The sequence below is a fragment of the Apteryx mantelli genome, chromosome Z (assembly GCF_036417845.1).
Source record: "Apteryx mantelli isolate bAptMan1 chromosome Z, bAptMan1.hap1, whole genome shotgun sequence".
NCBI lineage: Eukaryota > Metazoa > Chordata > Aves > Apterygiformes > Apterygidae > Apteryx > Apteryx mantelli.
In genome coordinates this window covers 22,482,402-22,509,890 of record NC_090020.1, presented here as the reverse complement: position 1 = coordinate 22,509,890, position 27,489 = coordinate 22,482,402, and the positions used below count along the sequence as shown (strand labels likewise).

Here is a 27,489-nt window from a genome sequence, read left to right as displayed (position 1 = left end):
ATTTAGATTTGAATACGGGGTCTGTTACTGCACATGTGTGGACATTGGGAACTGAGAGCTTGGAGATAATGATAAACATTTTGTGCATTTGTGTTATATAAGCACCAATAAAATGACTCCACTGCATATTGACTGTTAATTCTAAGATTGTTTGACAAATGTTCTGGTAAACAGAGGAAGACGAAGTCATAAACATTATCATAATAAGCTAGAGGGCATGCACATATAACATGGATAAAGAGTGTTAAAAATCTGATTCCTTTCTGCAAAGGTAGACTTTAAAAAAAAGGGAAAAAATTACTCTGAAAGAGCTTCAGTATTACATAAAAAAGATTATAGGTATCTGGAGGTGGAAATGGCTATGCAGAAATTTTTATTGATTTTTGTGTGCTTTCAGTTTGGCTAAAGTAAAAACAAAACAAAACAAAACTTTTGTTTGTTTATTTTTTTTAAGGGCATCCAAGATGGATCTCAAGTGTGCTCTGGAAGAATGTTCAATGGCACTGAATTTATTTCTAAACAATAAATTCTCTGAAGCCCTGGAATTACTTCGTCCATGGTGAGATCATGTTATTTGTTGGAGTTACTATAAATAGATAGTGTAAAGTATCTGGTAGTTGAAGATTAATTTAAGGCCTCTGAAGATTGTAGCTTTCATTTATTCCCTTCCTAAAGCATATCTCTGCATTATTAGATTTAAACAGTGCACATGTTTTTCGTTAAGACTATCACAAAAACTGTTAAAGAAGCACTTAATTATTACTTTGTTCTCATTGTAATCATATCATTCAAATTGTCATTCCTAGTTCAGAGAGGAAAAGCAAGGGGAACAAGACCTTATTCAATGTATCATTGATCACAAAACTGGTACAACAGAACTGTTTTTGACCAGGCAAGCAAAAGTAGAAGAAAATTATAGAGTACTCTTTTTTTAATGCTTTCTATATTAAATTTGAGTGACAGTAGCTGACTAATTCTGTCTGCTCCTCTGTTGCCTTTGCTCCGAGAAGCATGAAAACATAATAAAGTCTTAGTAAATATATGTAATTCTGAAGAGTGTGCTTCTGCTAATGTGCTTTCCTACTATCACAATAATTGAAAAGAACGAAACTGATAGACCTGGAAATAAATGATAGCAATGATTTGTCTGCCTGCTCTGTCAGGTGTTCTGACTTTCAAATGTTTCAAAGCAGTCATGATTACCATTTCACTGCAACAAAATGTACAGGGGGAAGATCCCTTAGGAGTAGTGCCGAAACCTATTCCACTGTAAGCTAATTCTGTCCCAGTGGAGTTGATAGTAACCATTGTAAATCATCTGTAAGGCCTTTTCCCCTATCTCCCATTCAGTGCAGGCACAGGTAACAACAAATGTTCAAAGATTATTTGGAGAAACATAGCTGAGCTGTTTTAAGAGACAATCTGGGTGACTGTTCTTTTAGACTGGGATCTGAAGCCCATTCACAGTTGCTTTCCTGTCTGCCCCATCAAAAACAATGCATGTTATGTTGAAGGATATTTCAGTAATGGAGTTCTGTAGCTTCTGTTTGTAGACCTGCATAAAGTTCTTGTTCTACAGGTTGGTGATAATAAGATGGGGTAAGAAAGATTGGTAGGTATTGTTAGGTAGGTAGTATGGATAAGTGAAAGAACACTTGTTAAACTGAATCTTGGAGAAATAATAACTATCAACGGTGTACTTTTGTGGCATGTACTGTAATAAGTATAGAGAAGGCATGGAGGGGATACCACCTTTTGAGGTGAGCTACATCCACATCCTAACTCTGTTCCCCAAGCATCGTTCAGTGTCTGCAAATGCAAACAAAATTATTTGAGCAGTGCTTTAGGAAGGTACAGCTGCAATGGTGTATCCTAAGACTTTATTTTTGGCTTGTATTACAAAATACAAAGTTCTGCATACAAGGAGGCTGCATGTATACACAAACATATATACATATACATACAAATTTAGGTGATAATTTCATTTGTGTTGTAAGACAAAAAAAGCCCCTGTTTTATGTTTCAGTATTTTTTGTACAGTTAAGTGTTTTAGTTGATGTATGCTATGAAGAAAAATATTATTTTGGAATTCCATGGTATTGGTATTTTCAGTCCATGGCAGCTAATGGACTTGGAGCCTACAGCACATTCAGTAATTTTTAGAGAAGTATTTGTCCTAGCAAGGAAACATAAAGCCTTATTGAAAAAGAAAAAGCTCAATCTTTTTATTGAAAAATTGCTTTTCAGTGTAAGTTAAACCTAAATCCTTAAGGATTCTAAAATTTTTAGGAAAAAGTTGATATGTTTAAGAATTAAACACTTAGCCCAAGAGTCTACTTCCCTTGTTGTGGTTAGTTTCCTCTCTTCAAAACTACTTTTTTTTATTTTGGGGTTCTTTGATTCAAAATGATGTCAAGAAACTGGAGAGGATCCATCAGAAAGCTACCAAGATGACTAGAAAACTGAAGCACGTGACCCAAAGATTGAGAGAGCTGGGCTTGTTTTGTTTTGACGTAGAGGAGGCTAAGGGATTCATGTAATAGTCTGGAGCTGTTGAAGGGAAGTTGCAAAGACAAAAACTCTTCTTCACTGTGGTGGATGGTAACAAAAGGCAATCTCCACAAGTTGTAGCCTAGAAGGGTCAGACTGGCCATTAGGAAAAAGTGTATAGGTGAGTAGCACAGCACCAGAAGGGTTTTACAGTTGTCATTTTTGAAAGCTTTGGGAACTTCATTAGGAAAAAAAACAGAGCTGGCCTGACCTGAATTTGACAGTAGTGCTACTTCAACTGGTGGATTTAAATAGATGGCCTCCAGTGGTCCCTTCCAAACAACATTTTTATGCTTCTGTGATTATGCTGTGAAAGCTAGGCAGGCGGAATGTAGCCTTTAATTGAATGACTGACTGAACATAAGCATATTGGCTTTCCGCGACACAAATTTATATGGATTTTTTTTGTATCTTTGGATTGACTGGTAACATTATAACTGTCTCCCTAACTCTTGTTTAAAGTGAAAGCAGCAGAAGGAATGTTTATGTCCGAGCTTAATTAACTAAATTAAACAGATATACCTATGCAATATAAATGGAATAGAATTAGGGACAACTGTTCATGTAACCCAGCTTGGATGTTTTCTGGCATTCACTGCAACAGCAGCCTGTGAAGGTGGACATGTAGCACCCTGTGGAAAGTGATACTTTGTAGGTTATGTTCAAGTCCATGGTTTTCTTGCTTTATTCTTCTGTCTTTTCACAAACAAAAGCAGATATCACTGACAGCACTTAATTATCTCCTAATTTTAATTTTGTCTAAAAAGCACAAGACTTATGTGTTTGTCCTAGGTCTAAAGATAGTATGTACCATGCCCTTGGGTACAGCACTATTTTAGTTATGCAAGCTGCTATGACTTTTGAACAGCAGGATATACAAATGGGAATTTCTACAATGAAAGAAGCTTTACAAACCTGCCAAAGGTAAGCCTGGAACAATTTACATTTATAAGGTTTATATTCCATTACATAGGGTTCATTATTCCTTTTGTAAGATATCCCAGCTGTCTGTACAGTTTCAAAGCAGGCTATTGTCAATATGGTAGTGATTTAAATTTGAAACAGTGAAATACATCGCGTTATGCAATTGTTGTTGGTAAGTGTATGTTTATTAGTATTGCAGAAACAAAAGGCTCATCAGGTTTGGGTATTTATATCCTCTAAGGATAATTAAATAGCTAGCTGGCCACGTAGGCCATAAGCTGACACTTACTGTCACTGCATAAGGAAACTGCTTAAGCTATTTCAACATGCAACTTCTTGTTTTCCATGCAGATGAACAGTTTAAAAGCCCTATATTTTAAACTTTCTCTGTTATCATGAAAATATATATTTGTTTTTTTAGGTTGTTTTCAGGTATGGACCAAATAGTCTAATAGGAATAGGTTTGTACTGAGGTTACTCTTACAACTGAATCAGACTCTTTTTGTTGTTGTAAACGTAAAGGATTACTTCACAGCTAAAGGGCTACCATTCCCATCAAGAATGGGAGAAAAAAAAAATGCCCCTGGGCATTTGCTATATTGTCTTTGCTGAACTTTAACAGAGACTATCATTCTGAAAAGCATAAAGGGAAAAGTGCTATTGTAAGGGAACAGACAGCTGTGGATAAAAGTAGTTACTAACGAAAACGCTTGAAATGTGTTTTTATTCTTACTTTTGCACTTTAACATGTTGGGTAAGTCTACTTAGCATTTGCTTTCCAATGAGTGCTCAGTTTTGCATATGCAAACAAGTGCCTCTTTTTTCAGGTGTGCCATCAGTTCAGAGCTTCATCTGAACTGTGTTGCTTGTTATGTCTGAAAAAGAGGGGCCTCTTTGTATCCTGCCTCTGTGAAAAAGAGGTGAATTTAGTTTCAATATGGCCTTCCATCTTTGCAGGATACAAACTTTCATTCATAAGTGGTCTGTTTTACTCTGTCCCAAAACACATAAAAAGACCATTAAGATAAAGGCAATCAAACGCTCAAGAGTGAAGAAATGTCAGAACTACATTGCCTTAATCGGTCCCTGCTTTGTGTATGTGTTTTGTTAACCTGTGGTCTTTATTATGTCGTTGTCAGGGTTCTGCCTTTTTCAGAATACAGAACAGTGAAACAGATGATAAACAAATGCTCAATATTTTTAATGCATGACTTCCCAACTTCTAAATTGCATTTACTTTCTGACAGTAGAATTGCTTCTTTGGCTTCTGGATAAAGCTGAGATCTTTGTAAATAACAGTGAATTCATTTTTAGAGTACCTTACTGAAGTACAATAGCAATTTGAAAGATAGATAATTGAGATCTGTTGAAAGAAGAATGTGTGAGTACTTTAGGGATTTTGAAATTCCACATATGATATAAATACTTCAGCATTTATGGCATTTTATGGTTTTCATTTATGTTGAAACAAGCTCCTCTTTACTTTCATTGTAATTCTGAGTGCGAATTGATGAAAAGAAATGCAAAATTCATAAGTGCAATTCATAAAACCTTGAAGTCCAGTTAAAGTAACTTGTCCAACATCAGAGACCTCTGTGGCAGTTCTGTAAATGACATTAACTTGCCTTCACTCTGACTCTTTTATCAAAAGCATTGTTTTAAAAGCTGGAGGTCCTTTACAAAACACATTTTACCACATTATGTCAATTCATTCCTCAACAGTGGTCCTGCATGTATGCTTAAGACAGGAACTTGGTGGGTGGAAAGGAGGATGGTATGCTACTGTGTGCATAGACTAAATTAAATGCATATTTGGAAGTTGAATTAAGACAGGATAGGTTTCTGAGCCTAGATTTTTTTTTGCCTGTGGTGATGATTAGATTACTCAAAGAAATGTAGCTATTGGTAAATCATCACTTGTCTGAGCATGTTTATAAATTGTGGTTGCAAATGGTGAAGAAATACAATATGTTCAATTAAGTTCAAGTTTCTGTTGAAATTTTGCTTATCCTGCGTGGTTTTCTTTTCTTCCATATATGACTGATGTAGATTCAGGAAAAGAAGCACAGTGGTAGAATCCTTGTCCAATCTAGTTTCTAAACAGCCAGTGGATCAGTTAAGCGAAGGTAAGTGGATTATAATACCATTTCCGCTGCCCCCCCCCAAAAAAAACAACCAGAAAACAAAAATCCTCAAAAACACCAACCCAACATCTACTAGTATATTCAACTGTGTAATTTTACTAGTTGTCTTGCAATAAAATAAATTCTGTGTGTTCCTTCTTCTCTTCAAATATTGTGAGTTCTTCTGAAATCCTTGTTAGTGCAGACGAATCACCTTTATGTGGCTTTTAATGAAAAATTTCTCAAAATGGGGGTTTAGGCTAATTTATCAGGCTCTGGGCATGCATAAATTATGAAGGGAATGCCTTTGATAACAAATTGTAGGACTGAAGAGAGGTCTGTCTTTTCTTTCTTTCTTTCTTTTTTTCTGATTCAGGCAGAATTAAGTATGCATTTTTTCTATCCTGTCACAAAAAAACCTCTTTAATCCCAGACGCATCAAACTCATTGTGTCTGTTCTATACAGAAATGAATGTGGCTGATCTTGCAACATGTGTGCAGTGTAACTTTGCAAGTCACCTGTGTTAAGTCAGATGTACTGAGTGCTGCATGAGAACAGAAAGTCTGCCCAGGGCCTCCAGATTGTTTAGCATGACCCTAGGAAATGGCATTTACAGTGTCTTACTGGACTTAGGAAAAACCAGAGCCGCATTTAGAGTGTTACTGTTCATCTGTAAAAGCTTTTGAAGACAAAGGAGGAGTGTCTGTAGAGCTAGCTGCTGTAGGTTGACGCTTAAACATAATGTTGATGGAGAGTACAAGAGAACATCTGCCAGAAAGACAAATAGTTTTTCAAAGCTCTTGCCCTAGACTGAAGTTAGCTTGGGCAAGATCAAGGTTTTTGTCTGAGGAAAGGTGAAATAGGAGACTATTTTAAACTAATTTCTCAATTACTTCCTTTGTGATTTGTATGTTATGGCTTTATTCAGCAGTAATCAAAACGTCAACAGCAGAATCCTACTTTTTTCTTGGCAGCGTTTTATTTGTTTCACCTACTCCAAGAAGAGACTATTGACTAATAGACTTTGCTGACAGTAAATAACTTTTCTTTCTTTTATAGAGGAAATGCATGCTGAAGTCTGTTATGCTGAATGCTTACTACAGAAAGCAGCTCTCACCTTTGTACAGGTAAAGTAAATTTTTGTTTATATCTCTGTGTAACAGTTTAAAGGAAAGATGTTAATAGTTCTACAAGACTGTCATTCAGACAATAGATTTGATATTAAAAAAAAAAACCAGAACACTTCCTCTGTAGTGGTTAATGTTATTTCAGGGCAATGTTTGAAAGTATGATATATGTTATGCCACCCAGAAAAGTTCTCAGTTTTTTTTGCTTATTTGAATAACTGAAGACCTTACTGATACCCAGGGACCAAAAATCTAAGAGGTATTGCACCGTCTCATACGGACAGTCTGTATAGGTTACCTGTGTCACACCTGAAACTGCCCAGCGCTTGTTTAAAAAGATGTTAAAGTACTGAGAAAAGTCTTATCTGAAAGTACATATCTGTTTATGGACAAAAGGGATAGAATATTTTCCAACCAACAAAACTGCAATTGATGCCCATTTCTCTTTAATTTAATGTCACTGTCCATGAACTTTTGAAATGGTGTCAGGAACAGTATAATAACAAATGGTTGTAAACCAAGCATGCCTTAGATTTTTCTGAAATAATCATTCAGTTCATAGAAAGGTCTGCTGTTTGATACTGTTTTGTTCTTCTTGTTTAGTATGTGATTCAGTAACACTAGAGCTACGGGGTTTTCAAATTCAGTCTGAAAAGAGGAATTGTTAGTCTCCTCATACTTTTGTTTGTATATGTAAGTGCTTTATGAACGTTTAAAGAATTTACTTTAGAAAATCCTTTAGAGATAGCCAGTATGAGGAAGAAGTGAGGTAAAGAGATACTAAGGTCAGAAAGGTTAATTTGGCAAAGCTTTATAATCCTCTTAATATGATACTTCTAGGAGGAGTGTCAGGAAACATTAGTAGTGGAATGCCAGTCCTTCCTGTAGCTGACTTCATCTCATTTCTTAATCAAACAGAAGCAACCCCCACTTTTTTGTGTGTGTGTGTTTTAAGCATTAAGAGAGTTTTTAGAGACATATCAGTTAACTCAATTTTAAGACTATATAAAATAGAATACCCTTGGGGAAGGGGATACTTTCTTTACAGCAGCACCTTGATGTTCATCGTTTTGGAGGTCCACTGCTGTTGGTTCAGAGGTTCTTGCTCTGCTGATTGCTGTCATACCCCATTTTTTTAATCTCTGATAGACCTTGGTTCATCTGAGGATGATAATGATGGTAATGAAATGTAACCGTTCAGAAGGTTGCACTTGTACTAAAACATTTACAATGGTTGTTCAGTCTTACAGGCAAAACAGTTGAGGCCTTTCAGAATGGTGATCCTTTCATGGAAACCAGCTTTTCCTTCAGTTGATGATTCCAATGCTCTTGTTCTTGCTTTTTCATCTTTTATGTCATATGTGCTGTCCCTGAATATTTAAATATTGTACATTTTTGAAATGCCAGCACACATTCCCCTTCTGTTAATTCTCATGGAAAAAATTCTGTCCTATCTGTTGAATAATATATTAATCATCATGCTTTTCAGGAACGCATTTTTGATGGCTGGTGGATTTTGGCTTATGTTTCCTAGAGGTTAAGAATCATATATATATATTGGGAAGTATGTATGTGTTGGGTTGTGAATTTGCTGTTGATCATCAATGGTAATTCATCTGCTTAGGGGATAGTTTGGGCTGCCTTCTGCGAGGTTCTGGGATCACTTGCGTGTTTCAGAATTGGCATTTCAAAACTTTTCTTAAATGTTCTTACAGCACCATCTGGTGGAGAGCTTTCCTGTTTCATTTATAAGCATTAGAAGTTCTGTTGAAAGTAATTTTTTTACTTTTTCCACCTCCTTTTAAGTTTTAAAACTTGTCACGTGACAGAAAAATGTTTCCCTGACAACTTAATACATGTGGTAGCATCATCTGTAAAGCTAAAGTTAATAACTGAAAAATATCTTTAATTAAAATTTCCAATGACTGTTTAGTTGTAAAATGACTTAAAATGTAGCTGAAAGATTTTTAAGTTCATTTTGCACAATTAAACTTTTTTTTTCTTCCAGGATGAAAATATGATCAACTTTATCAAAGGTGGCCTCAAAATTAGGACAAGTTACCAAATATACAAGTAAGTCATTAGAAAGCACTTAGATTTAATGTTGGTATAAACACGTGCAGTTATATTAATGTCTGCAAAAAAAGTCATAACAAACGTAATGATTATACTTCATATGATTTCTAAGTTGTATTTTCCACTTTTTTTTTTTCTGCATCTAAAGAGAATGTCATCAGGTGCTACAGATGACTCAGGGGAACAAAAGCAAAATTGAAACATATCACCAATTTGAAGGAGGAGTAAAACTTGGAATAGGAGCATTCAATTTGGTATGACTTTGTTTTTCACACTTCAGAAAGGCCTTTGGGGTAATTCAGAGCTTACACAGTTCTGTATAAGATTCTTTCTTGCAGATATCCTCTTAAAATGAAATGGTTGCAGAACAGAGATGTGGTTATGTAGGCTTTGTCGTATGAAAATAGTACTGGCTTTTTGCATGCATGCACACTAGAGTTTTTTTTAATAACTTATTTAAAAGTTTATTTAATTTTTAATCGACTAATTAATATATTTCTTAAAAGGAAAAAAAAACCTGCATTGACTTACTTGTGTGTAGCACAAGTTCTTTTGCTTCAGCAGCTTGCTGTAGATAGGCACTGTGAATTAGTGCAGAAATGCAAAACAAGTAGTAGTTTACTGAGTTTGTACAAAAGACAATTGGGTGCATCCCTTAGCATTTTTCTTTACAATTGGCTATCATTGCCATTTGACCTCTACTGTGACAACAATAAGAGTTAATTTCTGCTGGTATCTTAATTTTCAGTATCATTCAAGACAGAAACTGGCCAATTCTGCGCATGGTCAGAAGAACTCAGATCTGTCTGCACCTGTCAGTCTTAAAACCCAACACAGGTAGACGTCTGTGTTCACAAGTGCTCTGACCACTCCTATTCTTTGTGAAGTCTCTTCAGCAGGAAACTTAAAGGAAACAATATGTTCTGGGCAAAGTATAGTAAAGTGAATGAAGCTTTCAAAACCTGACCTCCTTGTAATGTGCTTGTTGAAAAGATAGTTGTGATCTTTATGAATTCTTGTCAGTTGTGTACAATGTGGAGAATGCAACTACAAGGGAACAGAAAGTGCATGTAATAGAGGGCTGAAGGATGATGAACATAGCTAAAACCTCTGAACAGTATGTTTACTGGTCTGCTAATCCTTTGCTTCCAAACTAGGAACAAATAAAGTTTTTCTGAGGTAGCACTGAGTCATCTGATTGAGAGTAGTTAAAGGAAGATGACAACTGTAGATTGTAAGTACTACCAAGATAAATAATACTTTCTTCTCATCCCAAGTAAACCACAATTTTCAAACAGTTCTGATCAGCTGAAGACAAAAATAATTATCCGAAGAAGCACAGTCAGACTTCCTGTCTAGCTGTTTCCACTGCTGGATGGACAAGAGTCCAAATTTTCCTGAAGTTGTAAATTGATTGCATATTGTTAATCACACAGGTCTACTTTCAATTTCTTTTAAACTCTGTGTTTTACTCTTTCACTACAGTGTAATGGCATTTAATATATTAACTAGAATTTTTGGTTGAAGTTTACAGCAGTTTTAGAATTCTTTGAATGTGTGTATGGCTTTATATATCTTATATATCTTTGAAATGTATTGCAGATGCTGTCACTTTTACCAGGAAGGATTCTCCGACTTCTAGAATTTATTGGATTTTCTGGCAATAGGGTATTGAATCTGATATTTGTTTTCAAATTAGTGCTTTCTCTGGTAAAGAGTGGATAGGCTTAACATCATAGATTTCACAGTAAAATATAATGATTTACATTTTGATATTTTTAGTGTTGTTAGAAAGGCAACTAATGGGCTAGATTGTGCAGGCATAAAAGTACATATGTTGATATCCTAATCTTGAACAACCATGGCCCTTTGGAGATGGTTTTCGAGGTGCAGTTTCCTCTCCTCTTCCTGGCTCTTAAGGAGAGGAGATGTATATACATTTTTTTAGTCTATACAGCAATAAATTAATGTGTTCCTTATACCAGCAACTGAAGGGGGAGTCTCACTTTTATGTTTCTTCCACTCTCCCAGTCCATCTCTTTGGAATAAGGAACTTTTGAATGTAGCATGTAGCTGGGGAATCCTACTATATCTTGTCCTCATGGATGTGGAAAGTATTTGTAATCATAACCTAGCCTTTTATCTTTTTAAGTGTTTTAGATCTCTTTAAAACTCCTTTCACCACCTGTAAGAAAGGAAAAAAAATAAAATACAGAATTAGATATAACTAAAATTCAGGTTATTCATGAGCCAAAGAGGAGTCACTCTCTGATCTTGCTGCTGTTAACTTGTCCATAAGTATACTTTGCTTATGTGAAATTAGATTTCAGTAGAGATCTGGTCATTTTATTTCTTCCCATGAAAGATGTAGCTGATGCTGAAGCTCTTTCATAAGAATTTTTGGCCTGATTAAAAAGACAATAGAAGGTGAAAGGAAAGCTGAACTTCTTTGATGCAGTATCACCACATTTTTGTACGTTACCTAAGTTCTCCTGTAACTCAGCAAGCTGCTGTACAATAAAACTCTTACTAGGCTAATATTTGTTCTGAAACAAAACTGTTTAAATCTGTTAAGTTTCTGAAGAGTCACTGATCTTGAGCAGGAAAGCTCTGAGCTCATCTCAACAATCCCAAGAACAGTCAAGCTGTCATGTAACAGGTGTAAACTGGAAGGGATGTGAAGAGGTTTCATACATATAAGCTGAATAGGTCTCTGAGTTTAATTGCTTTTTTCAGTACACACAAATTTTGCTGAGCTTCTAGAACTGGTATCTAGAAGTTGGTGCATTAGTAGAGCTAATGTTTTGATCAGAACATGAAAATAATAACTGACTTGAATGATAGAAGAAAACTGAGGATAACCAGGGGTTTATGCATGAGTTTGTGAAGGAAGACTTTTGCTTAGAAGCAGCACTGAAACAGTTGAGAGAGGTTCCTACTGAACATAGATAGTTCTAAGAGGCTCGTAGCCAGAAGATGGTGGGAGAAGGATGTAGACCCATGCGTATGTAATTTTATTCAGTATTGACTTAACCTACTTCTGCTCAGTGCTATCAGCTGTGCCAGAACTGTTTGGTGGAACTCAGATAGGTTATAAATTAGGGAATATGTGTATTTAAAGGAAAAACTGGATGGCAGGGAGCTAGACTCTATTAAGAGTAACTCTGTATAATGATAGCTAAATCTGCATGCATTTGTGATTTTTTTTAGGAGCTGGGCCTCCATCAGCTACGGGAAGGTGCATCTGGCAGCAGTTTGAGGGCCATTTTGTGTACTTTCACCTTGTTGGTTTATCATACTTATGTCTCCTTAATCCTTGGTAAGACCCAGAGTGCAGCTGCTCAATTGTGCTATATATTATGACAGATCTTGTGAATTTGAACTGAATTTAAAAACTGTGGTTGTTAGCTTTGTAATAGATTGCTGTATGCTTAATTATGATCTAAAACTCATATTTATGACTGACAAAGCTATATCTGCAGAAATGCTCCGGTAGATATCATTATACTGACTTCTTGTTCCATTTGAAGGGCTGTCTTAATGTGCAGCAGCAAAATACCAAAAAACACCTTTTAAGTTCAGACAAGTCCTTATTATAAATTAATGTTGGTTATAGCAAAATCTAACTCTAGAAACATGTATACTCCCAAATAATTTATTTACTTACTTTCTTCCTCTAGAACATACACAGATATAAAAACATATGCAATCTTTTGCCTCTTTTATAAGCAATCTTGTAAATTCAAGAGAAAATAGGTGGTGCCGAGAAGTAGACGTTCGATGAGCTGTACCTGTAAAATAGACTAGGGAAAGTTTGCTGGGGCATACTAGCCAACTAACAGTCCAAAACCAGAGACATATTTCCCATGTGGAACTTCAAACACAGAGAGAATTAATTAGTGGGCCTACAAGTCACTATTAGCTCTGTATTGGTCCCTGGCATGTATGTTTGGGTTCTTTAGTTTGGGAGGATTTCAGTCCTTGTCCCCTCATCAGGAAGTTAAGAAAAACACGATTTCTTTCAGTCTCACCTGTTTGTCATTACTGGACTCAAAATTAGGAATGGAGGCAGCTGAAGACTTCATAACTTGTTAAGGAGATAAAAGGGATTTAAAAAAATATATATATATAAATGGGAATTTAATTTAAATAATATCCATATATTCTGTTGTGCTTCTGCTTGCAGACATTTACTATCTTAAAAGCTGTAAGTTCTTCCAGGACAAGAATTTGTATTTATAGAAACTTAGTATGATTAAATAATAATTTTACTTTTGTATAAAAGCGGTCATCCATTAAACAATTTAACCGCTAATGTGATTTAGAAACTTTTTTTTGTCTAGTAGCCTCAGATTGTTTTGTTGTGGTTTCTAGGTACAGGGGAAGCCAACCTTCACGAAGCAGATAGTCTCCTCGAACCCTACCTCCAGAAGTTTCCAAACGTGTGTACTCTCAGTATATTTTATAGCATTAATTTATTTCCCTAAGCTTAAAGTAGTAACTGTGTATTTGTTTTTCTGCTCTCCTTTCAAGGGTTCCATTATATTATTTTATGCTGCTAGAATAGATATACTGAAAGGAAATTTTGAAAAGGTAATTCAGTTTATTCTTCTTACTGTTTTGATCTTTTCAGTGTTCAACTTCGGGAGAAAATTTTATTTGCCTAATTCATCCTAGTAACTCATTTTAGTTGGACTGATAATTATCATCATCTCTCAGTTCAGGTTTGGTGCCATTATTGACTCTGTAAGAGAGACTGAGGGGGAAGATTACATCGTCTTACTAGTTAGCAGTTCTCCAGCACTGTACTTACTTTGGGTGCTGAGAAGGAATTTGCTCTGTAATTAGACATGGCTTTCATGTTGATCTGTAATTGTGTCATTTTTCATTTTTCTTGCTTAATTTAATCCTAGGCTCAGATAACATTCCAAGAATGCATAGCAGCCCAGCAAGAGTGGAAGCAGATTCACCATCTCTGTTACTGGGAGCTGATGTGGTGCTACACGTTCCAGCAGAACTGGCTTCAGGCATATCGGTATGCAGACTTGCTCAGCAAAGAGAGCAGGTGGTCTAAGGTAAATGGGGAGGAGGACATGATTATGATATACATAGTAGCCTCTTCACAGTTAAATTTGCATACTAGTTTCCATAATAAGTGGAGATTTGGCTTTCTTCTAAAACCTGTAAGCATGCACCAAAATGGGAGGTTTAACTGTGTTAAGGAAGTTGTACCAGAACCACTAATACCTATGCTTCAGTCTTACTTAAAACTGAGATGCCCACCAAAGACCAATAAAAGAAACGGAGAGGAAAACTATTCACTTACCTCTGTAACAAAGTTCTAATATTCCTTAATAAAACTTGGCTAAAGAAACTCCGGTTGTTAGTTAATTATAAACAGTCAGTATCAGGACTAGTCAGCAGGTGTTTTGCGACGTGAAACAGAAAGGTTGCTAGAGACATAATCTCATGAGAAAAGCAGAATAACTTACCTTTTTCTTGTAAAAATGCATTTCAAAATATGAACTAAGCATGATATGCAAATAATTTTTGGATATGTATTTTTTGTCTATTCTTTCTAGATAACTGTCTTATACTTAGTGGAGAGGAGATACATCCCATTCTTGACAAAAGAGGAAGAGAATAGTATTATTCAGTGTGAAGTGCAAATGTCTTGAATAGAATTATGGATATTTCTTTGTTTCTCTGCAAAGCCCAGTTACGGCACTTTCCTTGTGTCAGTACTCAGATATTTTTGCTGTGTTTGGAGACATACCTGAAAAAGCAGAACAAATCAGATAATAATATTCATGGACTTTTGAGTAGTTATCTCTGTAACTTAACCTCACCTCTTTGTCATAGCAGTTTGCATAATAAATTGTTCTGTTCTTTGCATGAAAAACCTGTAACATTCTGACTAACTTCATTACAATATTAATAAATATGTCGAAAATAAAATTATTTATGGTATAAATTATGTGACAAAGGAAATGCATGGCTAAACTTTGGTAGATCCACCTGCCTGAGAATTATTAGAAATGGTTCACTGCAACAGTGGGTAAGAGCTTTAGATTGTTAATGTTTTAATTGAACACAGCAAATTAGATATAGTAATATGAAGCTTTTTCTTTTTGAAATAGGCAATATATGTATTCCAGAAAGCAGCAATTTTGTGTATGCTTCCAGAGGATGATGTGAAAAGAACTGGTGAGGACACTGTGTCTTTGTTCAGGTAAGCTTTTATACAGTTACTAGACGTGTACTTCTTTACCCATATAAATGTTTTTTGACTTACATATCTTTCTTGGGTCACCTTCTGCCTACTTGTAACTGGCAGCTTTTCAGCTTTTCTCTTTAAGTATTCCGCTGCTAAAAAAATAAAACGCTGCTTTTATTAGGAAGCACTCATTTTGTTACTGCAGACTGAGTGGTGTAAAACAACTTATCTTGTATCATGTATCTTATTAAAAGAAATGAAGTTAAAGATAATATAAAGCAACCTCTGTTTTCCTTTCCCCTCTTTGTAGACAAGTGGATGGTCTAAAACAGAGAATTGCAGGAAAATCAATCCCGACTGAGAAGTTTGCAGTAAGGAAAGCTCGACGCTATGCAAGCTCTCAACCAGTGAAGCTGATATTGCCTGCCTTGGTATTTACACTTGCTTTTTTGTGGTACTTTTTGAATGAAAAAATAAGTATAGTTTATTGCACAGGAAAAGAATAATATTATTAGGCTGTATCTATCCACCTTCTTTAAAGAATTTTTGGCATTTGTGAGAACAGGATTGCCTTGGGTTTTTTGTGACATGTTCTAGGGGCTGGGGCATACTAGCCCACTAGCAGCCCAAAATGACAGTCAGGTTTTCCTCATGGAAGTTGAAACATGTAGAGAATGAATAGCTCTTGCCACCTGGGGCTGAAAGGCATCTTCAGTTTTGCACTGGTCTTTAGCATACATGTTTATGCTCTTTGGGAGGATTTCAGTCCTTGTTCCCCGGACACATCAGGAAATTAAGGAGAATTCATTTCTTTTGGTATTGTCATTTTTTTCAGGTGAAATTTGAGTGGCGTGTGCGTGCATATGTGTTTTTTTGAGTGTGAGTAATATATGCAGTAATTAATGATATATTACACATGCTATTCTGATTTCACATGCTTCTAATTTCAGAAAGCACTAGCAGTGCACTGCCTGTTTATTTGTGCGCTTTGTATAGGTTTATGCTTGAATTTTTGTGTATAAATAATTAAGCAACAATGGGAGATGAAAAGCATGTAATTTGAGAAGGGTTTTCTTATGTTAGAGTTCATTGATATAGAAAGAGAGACCCAGTGCAGATTCATCCAGCAATTTTAAAATTCAGTGGTTTTGTACTTAATTTTGTGTATTCTCAAAAGAACTATTTATAAGGACCTAAGCAATACGGTTGTCTAGAGCTTGTACAGCACAGTGCTATTCAGTTGTGAGAAAATATTTTTAGCCTTGCTGTCCAATTTAATATCTTTTTAACATAACAGTTTTTTCCATGTACTGTTTGGTGTTAATGCAATAAACTTGTGAAGGACTACAGGATCAAAATGAGTCCAGAATAATATAGTTAATATTGTTAATAACACTTTATTTCAGACTTCGAGACCCAGATTTTTTTCTCCTTCTGAATAACTACTTAGCTACAGCACAAATTCAGGCAGAAACATTTCAACAGTGTATTGTATCTGCTTCTAAGTGACTTACACTTAATATTTTGTATGTGTAATTGCAATTCAGATATCGTAAATTAAATGATACTTCTGTGTTTGCGATCACTGAATAAAGATCTTAGATTCTTGTTGGTTAGAATTTAACTTTGTATGTGCACTCACTCTGTTTACTTAATGTGCTATAATATGATAATATTTAGTTCTTCTAAAAAACATATTGCCTGTGATTATTTTGAAGCATCTAGGAGGCTTTTTTGCCGTGATTTGCCTTGATTGTTTTTAATAAGATTTTGTAGGAATCTCTTGGAAGTGTGTGTGTATGTGTATACTGGAACTATATTTTCATCCAAAAAACAGTTCTATCTACTTCCACTGTTGCTCTATGTAAAAGGTAAAAGCCTATAGATTATAGCATGGATATGTGTACACACACACACACACACACACACGGGTGTGTGTGTGTATGTGTGTAATCTCATATGCAGCATAAAAAAGGTAACTACTTTCAGCTACATTTTTAGCTCATTTGGCAGAGGTCTTAAATAGAATCAAAAACGTCCAGTTTTGTTGATGTGTAATATGGATGTCAGTATACATATGGTAAAATCTGTTCAGGTTTTTTTTTTTTTTTTTTTTTTTTTAAGATCTGTGAAAATACGCAATAGAATCTATTAAGAAGAGTATCCTGAAGGTGTCAAATATTCAAAACTTAGAACCCCAAGTTAATTTTGCCCACATACTTGCAATGTTATTTTGCCTGCCCTATGCATAGATATTCTGATACAACTATATATGATTAAAAACACAATCTGTCAGTTACATGCAAGTTTATTAAGACAAATGTGAATGTCCTATATATGTTGTGGAGGGTCATTTAAATCACACAAATGCTTTTATTCTTGAGCTTCTTTACTTTGAGTGTTTGGTTTTGAAACTTTTTTATATTCTTTAATATAAATTTCTGTATGCAGTATTTTATGTACTCAATGTTCTGTAACAGCCTTCCAAGTGTTACTCTTTAGGTAAGTATTTGTGCGATTTCATGGGTTTGTCTTGTTTGTTTTTGTCAGGAAATGATGTATGTCTGGAATGGCTTTGCAATTGTGGGCAAAAGAGCAGACCTCACTGAAAATTTGTTGGTAACAATTGAAAAAGAAGAAACTGCTCTACAAAATGAAACTAGTAAGTGGTCAATTAAGATAGAATTAACTAGTTAGTCAGAAATGCTGATGGGACATTTTTCTTTTTCTCCACCTTAATGTTCTATGAGGTTAAATGCTGGCTCACCTCAGCCAACGTGCTATTCATTCGAAGTATGGAAATTTTGGAGCCACATGAAATTTTGTGGTTCTTTTTAAATATGTCCTTGAAATCTTTGAAGCATAGATATTCAAGATATTTTTTACAGAGTCCGTCCATAAGTTAATAGAGCTTAGGTTCTAAGCAGAAAGAGAAGAAAGAATAAAATGGATGTACTGCAGAAGAGGATAGCTTTACTCACTGTTCCTTAAATCAAGTTTTCTCAGGTGGGTGCTGCTGTCTATCACTTGAACTTCTGAACAGACTTCTCTTTTGAGTTCGTCTTCTAAAATGAATAAATATTACCTTTTTACACAAAATTGTTTTTGTAGTAATCCAAGAAAGAAACAGTCTCAACTGTACCCAGATTCTAATCACATTTTCACATTTATCAACAATTTGTCAAAGAATTAATTTCCCCCATTATTGAAGTATCTAGTTATCTAGTGTGTCTGTAGGTGTAAGTACATTGTTTTGGAAGTATGAAATATGGTATTTATTTATCCTGTGTACATTGATAATGACTATATTCATGACTGTGTATCAGAACCCCTTCAACTTTCCAGGGTCTTTAATTTGTTACTACTAAATAAAAAAAGGTTTAGAATTGTGCCAAAATGTAACTTTCCCTAAAGTATAGACCTCCAGTGAGGCCAAAGCTGTTGGAAACTGAAGTTCCAATTGTAGAAGCTACAGTGAAGTACTATGAAAAGTCCTCTGAGCTCAGTGCTGCAGAGAAGGAACAGGGTGAGGTGTTAATATAAAGCAGGAAATGGAAGCAGTGGAGAATCCTCGATAGTAAATGAAACAAAAGAGATAAGCACACAGCAAAAGTAGGAACTAAATGATAATAGCAACAGTAAAAATTTTAACACTTTTAATGATATTGTATTCCAAATAAATAGGAGAAAAGAGAGGCACCCTAATACTTGTCTTAAAGTTAATCACAAAATCATATAGAACATACTGCTATTGTCTCATACCTAAATATTTAACTTTTAAACAAAGCAAACCTGACAACTGGATCTGAATAAATACATGTTATCTTTTTTTCTTGGAAGCTAAGTTAACTCCTTGTCCTCACACCATTGTATTCATTTTGCAGTCAAATTGAGGCATCCTGTAGGCCTGATCCCTTGATCATCCCCTCAGGGGGTCTTATGGAGATGGTGTGATACTTTTATGGCCTTCTGTGTCCACATATTCCTTAACTGGATATCTGAACATGGGAAGAACTTCAGCAAGTGTCTCAATGTAGGCAGACACAGCATTAGTTTCCTTTTGTAACATCAGCTGTATTAAACAAAATAATACTAATGCAATAGTGCCTGTATTTTTTTTTTTTTTTAACTTTACACCTTCACATAACTTCCTAACTTGGGATAGTACTTCCAGCCCTTGAAGGTAATATGGCAAATGTAGAAAGTAGTCAGCTTTAAAGCATTTAGGTTAGGATTATCAATTTCACTTACAATGTTGTATCCCATCCATACTTTTATTTAGAACTTAAACTATTCTTAGGTGGATTAAGAATATACACTGTATTTTGGATATAAAGTGATCTTGTCAAAGTTGGTCTTAGATTCTTTTTAAAGCCTCACATCTTAGGAGTGTTATAATTTCATCTGCCTATGTAAATTTATGTTTAAAATCATGTCTTTGCCTTGAGGTGTTTGCTCCCTATTTTGAACCAAACTTATATTCTGTAATTTGTCTTGACCTGTGCCTCTGTATCATTTTTTTTTTCTCTCAAGAAAGCTTTTCATCATGTTTACTAGGCTTTTTGTGTTGCCAAAAATTGGGTCTTATCTATGGAACTTAATGGAAAACATAGACAAACCTAAGCCGTTTTATAGATCAGATAGTGTTAAACAATGTAATAATCAGTAAAAGTACATCTGGTTATGACTTCTAAATAAACTGAGGTGAAGGATAAAAAGTTACAGAAGCACATACAGGATATTCATGGTGGTAAAGTCTGGACAGTGTAATAAGCTAAGTGAGAGTAAGTTGGAAGGCCAAGACTGAATTGGTTCCCATATTAATCTTTCATGCTCTTCTCCAAACTTCTGCAAAATTGATATTGCACCTCTTAAATCTGAATATCTTTCCTTAGTTGTTGTGACTTTAAACCCGAAATGTAGCAATATTTGAGACATCTGCAAATAAAGTAATGTTGCCATGACTTCTGTGCAGAGGACTTCTAAGAGGTTCTGGCAGAAGTTCTTGTGAATCCAGTGCTGTATTATGCAGAGGCTGGTGTTGTAAGTGCTAATCGGTTAGAACAGGATGAAATAAACTTCCTGTCAAATTCCTAAACTGAAGTGTACAAGGTGTCAAAATTAAAAAAACCCTACAGAGTAAAGCAAAAGTCACACTAGCATAGAAATGGAAGTATGGTAGATGATTGGAGAGAATTTAGAGAGTATTTATCTCTAAGAAACATACAAACTCCCACCAAAGTAGAAAACGTAACTCAATGGTGCTTTAGGACCCACACCTCTAGTTCCCCAGTCCAAAGGCAGAGACTGGAGGAGAAGGTTAAAGAACTTGTTTGTTGCTTTAGAATAGTATTGTTTGGAATCACTAGATTGAGTGATTCTTAAACAATGGAATAGTAGGGAGACATGAGTGAGGGTCCTTTTTATGTATATACCTGAAGTGAATAGATCAGGAAGGATAAGGCTGCCACCAGACAATGAGAGAAATTTCTGTGTGGTAAAATGTGCTTGATTACACTATCCAAACGAACAACTCGAGGCTTCTCCTGTGCCAGAAGTCTGAAGGAAACAGGCTCCATATCTTAATACTAAATTTGAGAAGTTCAGTGTTTATTTTGAGTTGCAGTCACATTGCATATGAAGATAAATTGTTTATGTAGCATTCAGCTAGGGTGGCTTAATTTTTGTAAAATCATATGTTCACAAGTGAAAATGAGTATCTGCAAAATGAGTACTATCAGTATCTGAATTTCATTGTGCTCAGACTAAATAATTATGGCCTTGGGCTGTAGAATAAAATGTTCTAATCTGCACTTGGAAGTCTATTGTTCACAGAAGCTAGTGTTGAATAATTTACTGGTCTTCCAAACAGTACTCCTTCTTAAAGCAGCGTGTATTTCTTATGAAAATATGTATTTTACAAATAAGATGTAATCCTGAAACGTACTTGCTGTTTACACTTTCAAGATCCTATGTAATAATAGCAGCAGTGAAATGTAATTCAGTTGTGAACTTTGCATCTGTGAGCCTGATATATATTTTTTTAAGGGTATGGACTCAGACAAGATAAAGATTATGATTACCGGAATTGCTGCAGAATTGAGACCCAAAGAAGGTGATTAAAGCTATTAGCAGAATGTGACAAGGATACATATTATTTTAAGAGACAGCTGTCAGTACTAGATAGCTTTAAAGGACTTTTTAGGTGCTGTAAAAACATGTTAATTATACATAAAGGTCATTTAAGGACTGAGACTTCTTAAAAGAGAGCTGTTGATAGTGCATTGGCCTCAAGTGAACAGGCACAGCAAGGAATCTGTCAAGGATTGTAACTGGTTGTATGCTCTGACTTTGCTGAAAATAGAGATGGTAGAAGGAACAGATGAAAGATCTCAGAAATTACTTTTTCCTCAGGATTTCTGGAAATGTTATTTTCCATAGTTGTTGCTGTTTTATCTCCAAAATATAAAAAGGAATTTGTAACTTTAAGAAAAATCTCATTTCTGTGGTGATCTTGCATGTTTTATTATATTCATAATGATATTTTCTTTGGTACAGAGGACTGCAAGAAGATGCTCTTCAACATTTATTAAAACGTTGTCTTTATTAAATTGTACTGTCCACTTGCTGTCCTAGTTACAGAATTTTGGCTTAACAGCTCTTTTTCCTGTGGGAAGTACCAGGAGATAATACTTGAAGAAGGTGGTAAAGACTGGCAAGTCTTTACTGGCATCAGTGCCTGCCCCCAGTAATTTCAGGGAATGAGTTCTATAGGAGACAGTCACATGAATCTATTACCTTATTCTAGCAAAGTGTTTTAGAGGAATGCAAAATATTTACCCATTATTGTCATTCTATCTGACGTTAAAAGCACAGCTTGAGACTTGCTATCTATCAAAACTTCTCCAGGTTTACATGCAGGCAGAAATCAGCCTGAATTTAGTGGCGAAGTACTTCACTGAATCCTAAGATGCTTTAATCTTGCTTGTTTTGGAACTGTTTATGTAGGAATTTTGGCAGACTATTTGAAAAAATGAACGTGACCTTAGAGGACTGGTAATTAGTTGTAAACAAGATGATCTGATGGGAGGATGTTTTGCTTCCTGAATTGTTAATGTATGTGCAGCCATCTGTCTTTCCATATGTGTTTTCTTTCCTTTATGGCAGCCAGCAAATGTTATAAACCAAGGCAACAAGAAAGGACCGCACTTGTTATATTTCTGGACCACTTAACAAAATCCCCTTCAAGTGATGCTTTTAATTCTATTGGACATACATCTTTCTTAATTTTTCCTAACATTATACCACTGCTAGTGAAGCTTCTTAATTGATAGAGATGATGGGAATACTAAAAAACACAGTTTCTTGCATTTTTACTGCTGTACAATGCTTTCTAAAAGTTTTACATGACAGAATCCCTGTGTATTCTCATGCTCTTAACACTGCTGGTGCTACTGGAGGTCTGCTAGTACTTTGGAACAGTGGATGCTTTTAAGAGAATGTAGTGTGAAGGAGGTTTTGTCTTTAGGCTTTGCCTACTGTTTTAGGTGTTACAGGTACGTGATGCAAGGTTATGCCTACTTTGCACTGACTTCCTGGTATAAAAGATGGGACTGAGTGTTTATATTTCTTCTTAATAATTGGCCTGCATCTATAAAGAGAAAGAGTGATGTTGTGCAAATATCTTCTTTTGTATTTAAAATTTTGCCTGTGGGTTATATATGTTTTAAACTGTAAAATTTTGACCCCTGAGCCTGAATATTCCCTACTGAAAATCTCTCGTTTTCCTTTTCATTAAGGTGTCTTTAAATTGTACGGTGTATTTTGCTTTTACTCTTAGATCACAGTGAGTATTATATGGATGATGTGTGCATGTTGCAGTTACTGAAAGGCCTCTGTCTGAAGCACTTAGGAAGACTCATGCAAGCTGAACTGTGTTTCAATCAAGTAATTCAAAGGTAAAAGCTATAGAAATAATCTTTTTACCTTTCTGTTCTGTAACTTGGGGTGAGGCTTTTGATGTTCCTGCAGAAGCACTCACAGAATGCTCAAAATAAGAATTTTGAGGAATAAAATTTTGACAGAAAAAATCCATGCTTTCTAGAAGCTGGTATTAAAATCCCTCTAAGTAGTTGAGGGGCCACAAAGCTTTACTGGTATTTTCGTATGGAAATTTTTAAATTATGACGATGATATGATATGATTTAGACCAAAATACCAAACTGTGACAAGTAACACTTACCTAAATATACTTGGAACTGGTATTTTTATATTTGCAGAACTATTAGTATTAAGTAAAGATAGTTCACCTAGATTTATTTATTTATTAACATTTAGAGCTACAGCAGTTAGCACTTTGCTATGTAGATGAGAATTATAAAATTGTTACCAGTTTCAGTTGAAAATTTGAGTTTTCTATGTTATTGATTTATTAAACACTTAAGATGTCAGATTCATATCTACTGTAATAACATTTTTATATAACAGGAATGATTATAACTGTGAACTTACTAGAATTTTTAGAGTAAGTAGGCTGTGAGAACAATCTTGACAAAGTTCATACAGTTGTTCTAATTAATTGAGCAAATTACCTTATTTTAGGAGAATTTATATTAATTGTAATACCTGTTATGTTTTTCTTGCCATCTGGCCTTATTTTGCCATGTCTAAGATCGCAAGTGAGTTTAGTGAGATACTTTGTAAGTTATGGTATAGTGGGTTTTCATTGATTGCAAATTAAAAGAATGCTGCTTCTTAAAAAAAAAAAAAAGAAAGAAAGAAAGAAAAAAAAATTCCAAAGGTATTTGACACATGGGAGAACTTAGGGCTGAGGCATTTCAAAAACCTTCAAACAATATTTCTTTAAAAGGATCTCTTTCTTTTTGGTGAATTGAATATCCATTTTTCAGATATTTACTCTCTGCTTCTCTTGGGCTGCTGCAGTATACTATGACAGTTTATCATATGAGAAGTCTTGCTGCTTTAAGACATGCTTTCTCTGCATCAAGACTTGCCTTGGTGGATGAGGTTCCTCTTTGCTCTCAAAATTTTGACACATTTTCCAGTGCTAGCTGGGAACTTCTTCATTCTGCCAAATTAGTTGATATTTTATTTTATCCTAATAAAAATCAAAGTGTTAAAATCTAACAAGGACCTATGGGATACGGCTTTGGAGAGAATAGGGATTCAGAAGAGCTGGTTGGAATTTGAGGATCACCTCCTCCAAGCTCAAGATATGGTTCATCCCAGTGAGCAGAAAGTCAAGCAAAGGTGGTAGGAGGCCTATATGGATGAACACAATGCTCTCAACTAAACTCAAAGATAAAAAGGAAGATTCAGGAGGTGAAAGGAGGGACAGGTGATCTAGGAGTATAGAGACACTGTCCAAACAGGCAGGGATGTCGTTAGGAAAGCCAAAGCCCATCTAGAGTTGAATCTGATGAGGGATGTGAAGAGCAACAAAAAAGGCTTTTTTTCATCAGCAGCAAAAGGAAGACTAGGGAAAATGTGAGCCTGCTGCTGAATGGGGCAGAGGAGCTGGTGACAAAGGACATGGAAGAGGCCACCGTATTCAATGACTTCTTTGTGTCAGTCTTTATTGGTGCAACCAGCTTTCAGGAATCCTAAGTCCCTGCAGGAGGAGCATCAGGCTAGGGGAACATCTGAACTGGACATATGTCCATAGGAAGTGGACATACACAAGTCCATAGGACCTGAGGGGATGCATCCACGAGTGCTGAGGGAGCTTGTCAATATCACTGCAAGACCACACTCAATTATCTTTGAAAAGTCATGACTTTGGGGGAGGCTGGAAGAGAACAAATGGCACTCCTATCTTCTAGAAGGGCAAGAAGAGGATCGGGGAACTACGTGCTAGTCAGCCTCACCTCAGTCCCTGGGAAGGTGATGGAGCAAATTTTCCAGAGGTGCCGACTGGCCTCAACTATTCTGTGATTCTAAGAATTTCTTCTAGTGAAGAAAAGCTGAATTCTGTTACTTCTCTGCTGACCTGTTCAGTCAAGCCAAGGGGGGGATCTCAGTTCTGTGACAGGGAAGGAGGGAGAAGTATTTGTATTAGACTTCCTAACCTAGTGAACATTCTGTTTTTAAACTCTTCTTGTCCTACTTTTGAACTGTTCATCACAGAGTAGGGGAGTAGGTTCTCAGTAGCTTTGACAACACACCACGATACAAATAGTAAATAGGAATGAATAATTTCATGGTTCTAGAAGATCATATTGATAGTATTTCATGCCTACTCTTTACAGGTATGATTGATATTCTCTGGGGCAAGTGGTAAAGAAGTTCCAGAATGTTTTCTCTGGCCATGGGCTATTACTGAGGGTGGTGGTTGCATTTAAAAGTTAAGAGATCATTCAAGAAAAGGTTGTAATTAACCACTTCTGTATTTTTCATGGTTTCTAGTGAGAAGCAGATAAAATATGACAATTATTTGGTGCCATTCACACTGTATGAGTTGGGTCTTCTGTACAAACAACAGGATGAGAGAGGAAAAGCAATAAGATTCATAGAAACTGCAAAGTAAGTGGATTTTGTGTTTGTCTATGTCTGTAGATTAAAAATAACTGAGTAACTTTAGCAACGGGGAAGTGTCTTTTATTTTCTTTCTGACAGTACCTTGAGAAAATAGAAATAACTATGAATCTGTGTTCTTGACCTAGAAAAGCTGTCCAATATAGTTGAATTTTAATTTTCTGATATTTCATTTCTGTTCTTAACTCACATTATGGACAGTATCAGACAAGACAGTATAGTGTGAAGGGGGAATGTCTCCTTTTTTCATTTAACCTTTGGAGCTGTTGGGATCCTAGGTATGATAGGAGGGGGCTCGGCTCTACTACATGCACAGAATGGAGTTGGAGAGTCCAGAAAAAGGATCAATACTACTTGTTTCCCAGGTAGCTGGTGTGCATCTGCTGCAAAAAAGGTGATAGGGGGAACAGGTTAAGCATAGTACAGTCCTGATTTCCTCTCTTTTTCATTTACACCCTGTGGCAAAAGAGGGCCAGAGAGCAACATTTTCCATAGTGCAGCATATTCACTTGGTTTGTTCATGGGAGTAGGGGATATAGTTTGCTCCTTGGGTGCATAGAAAAGTATACTAATTGTGCAGTACGGTGTTATAAATGTGAATTATAATTATGTTTATATATATATATAATTTGGGGGATTACATAGTGTGATATTTTATTACATTGGTTAAGTTACATGTTTTGAAGTTGAACATACATTTTCAGCTAACAGCCTTTCTTTTCTGTAGCCTTTTCTAGTTTGTCTTTTCACAGCAGACTTATTTTTGCAGTTGTGAGGGCTCTTGAAAGGATCAAAATAAATGAGGGAAATGGTTGTTAAACCCGGGATTCATTTTTACTATACGTGTAATTGTTAGCACTAATATAGTTCTGGCCACAGTATTAGTGCTACTAGAGACCTCTCTACTCAGTCTGTGGAGATAGTTTTAGATACACAGATGAGTTAAATTGTCTGCTGATGGTATCAACCTTGTTTCCTATGGAAGAACTGAAGGCAGCTAACTTTGGTACTTCAATGAATGCAGAAGACTGAAACAAATCAAGTCAAAAATGTTTCCCTTTGAGCTTTCTAACTGATAAATTAACTTTATTATTTGCAGAAACAACTATAAAGAATACTCTATGGAGTCCAGGTTACACTTCAGAATTCATGCCGCACTTGACAGCTTGAAAGTGACTCCTGCTTCAACACCTTGAATTCATTGAGAAGAGATGTTTTTCATGTATACTGTAGTCTACGCAACCTTTTTGGAATTTATTTCTTTTTTCAGTCTTGGAAAAGGAACAACCTAATAATTGCTTTCTATCATCTCTGATCTGATGTTTGTCATTCCTTTAGGCTGTTTTCTCTATGGCGCATATACCATATCTACTTGATCCTTTTAAAAAAGACCTTATTTTGCTTCATAAAAATAATTTAATGTTTGACTTGAATGGGGATATTTAAAAAGAAAAAAACAGTTGCTGGTGCAATAGCATTTAATTCAAACACTTTATTTTTTTATATGAAAACAGATACTGGTTATGCAATGGAACTGGTGATAATCTCAGCATTTTATGGGGATTTGATTTTTTGCAGTACACTTGGGACCTTTTGCCTCTGGAACAAAAATGCAATGGCTGCAGACAACCTTTGCCTACATTTGGCAAATCCTGTATGTGGAAATTTATGTTCCAGAGGAAAAAACTCATCATCTTTGACTTAATTTCATTTTGGGAACAAAATGAACTTGTCTGAAGTGCAATATTTTTACACTAACCTTTGAGAAAAAATTAAGCAGGGCTACAGGTATAATGCCTTTGCTGATCTATTTCACTCAGAATAAGTGGTTACAGGGGATATTTTTCAGTCATAGAAAAGCAGGGCTACTGGGGAAATTAAGAGATCATCTAGTCCATTTTGTTGCCCTAAGGCAGA

At 35.5% G+C, this 27,489-nt stretch overlaps 1 protein-coding gene across 2 annotated transcripts in view; it reads left to right on the top strand.

Annotated features, from left to right (window-relative positions):
- Positions 1-27,101, top strand: part of TTC39B (tetratricopeptide repeat domain 39B) — an 81,840-nt gene extending 54,739 nt beyond the window's left edge. Inside the window, exons 3-19 of one of the 2 annotated variants that reach the window (XM_067316102.1) lie at positions 455-559; positions 3,343-3,474; positions 5,524-5,600; positions 6,658-6,725; positions 8,734-8,798; positions 8,950-9,055; positions 10,404-10,469; positions 12,012-12,120; positions 13,176-13,243; positions 13,335-13,394; positions 13,715-13,876; positions 14,942-15,033; positions 15,329-15,449; positions 17,569-17,680; positions 22,859-22,976; positions 25,444-25,560; positions 26,672-27,101. In XM_067316102.1, the coding sequence (XP_067172203.1) occupies positions 455-559; positions 3,343-3,474; positions 5,524-5,600; positions 6,658-6,725; positions 8,734-8,798; positions 8,950-9,055; positions 10,404-10,469; positions 12,012-12,120; positions 13,176-13,243; positions 13,335-13,394; positions 13,715-13,876; positions 14,942-15,033; positions 15,329-15,449; positions 17,569-17,680; positions 22,859-22,976; positions 25,444-25,560; positions 26,672-26,768 (1,675 nt within the window). In that variant the 3' untranslated portion in view covers positions 26,769-27,101. The remainder of the gene's footprint in view (positions 1-454; positions 560-3,342; positions 3,475-5,523; positions 5,601-6,657; positions 6,726-8,733; positions 8,799-8,949; positions 9,056-10,403; positions 10,470-12,011; positions 12,121-13,175; positions 13,244-13,334; positions 13,395-13,714; positions 13,877-14,941; positions 15,034-15,328; positions 15,450-17,568; positions 17,681-22,858; positions 22,977-25,443; positions 25,561-26,671) is intronic. The other variant, XM_067316104.1, reaches the window with a different exon arrangement.
- Positions 27,102-27,489: the final 388 nt, after the last annotated feature.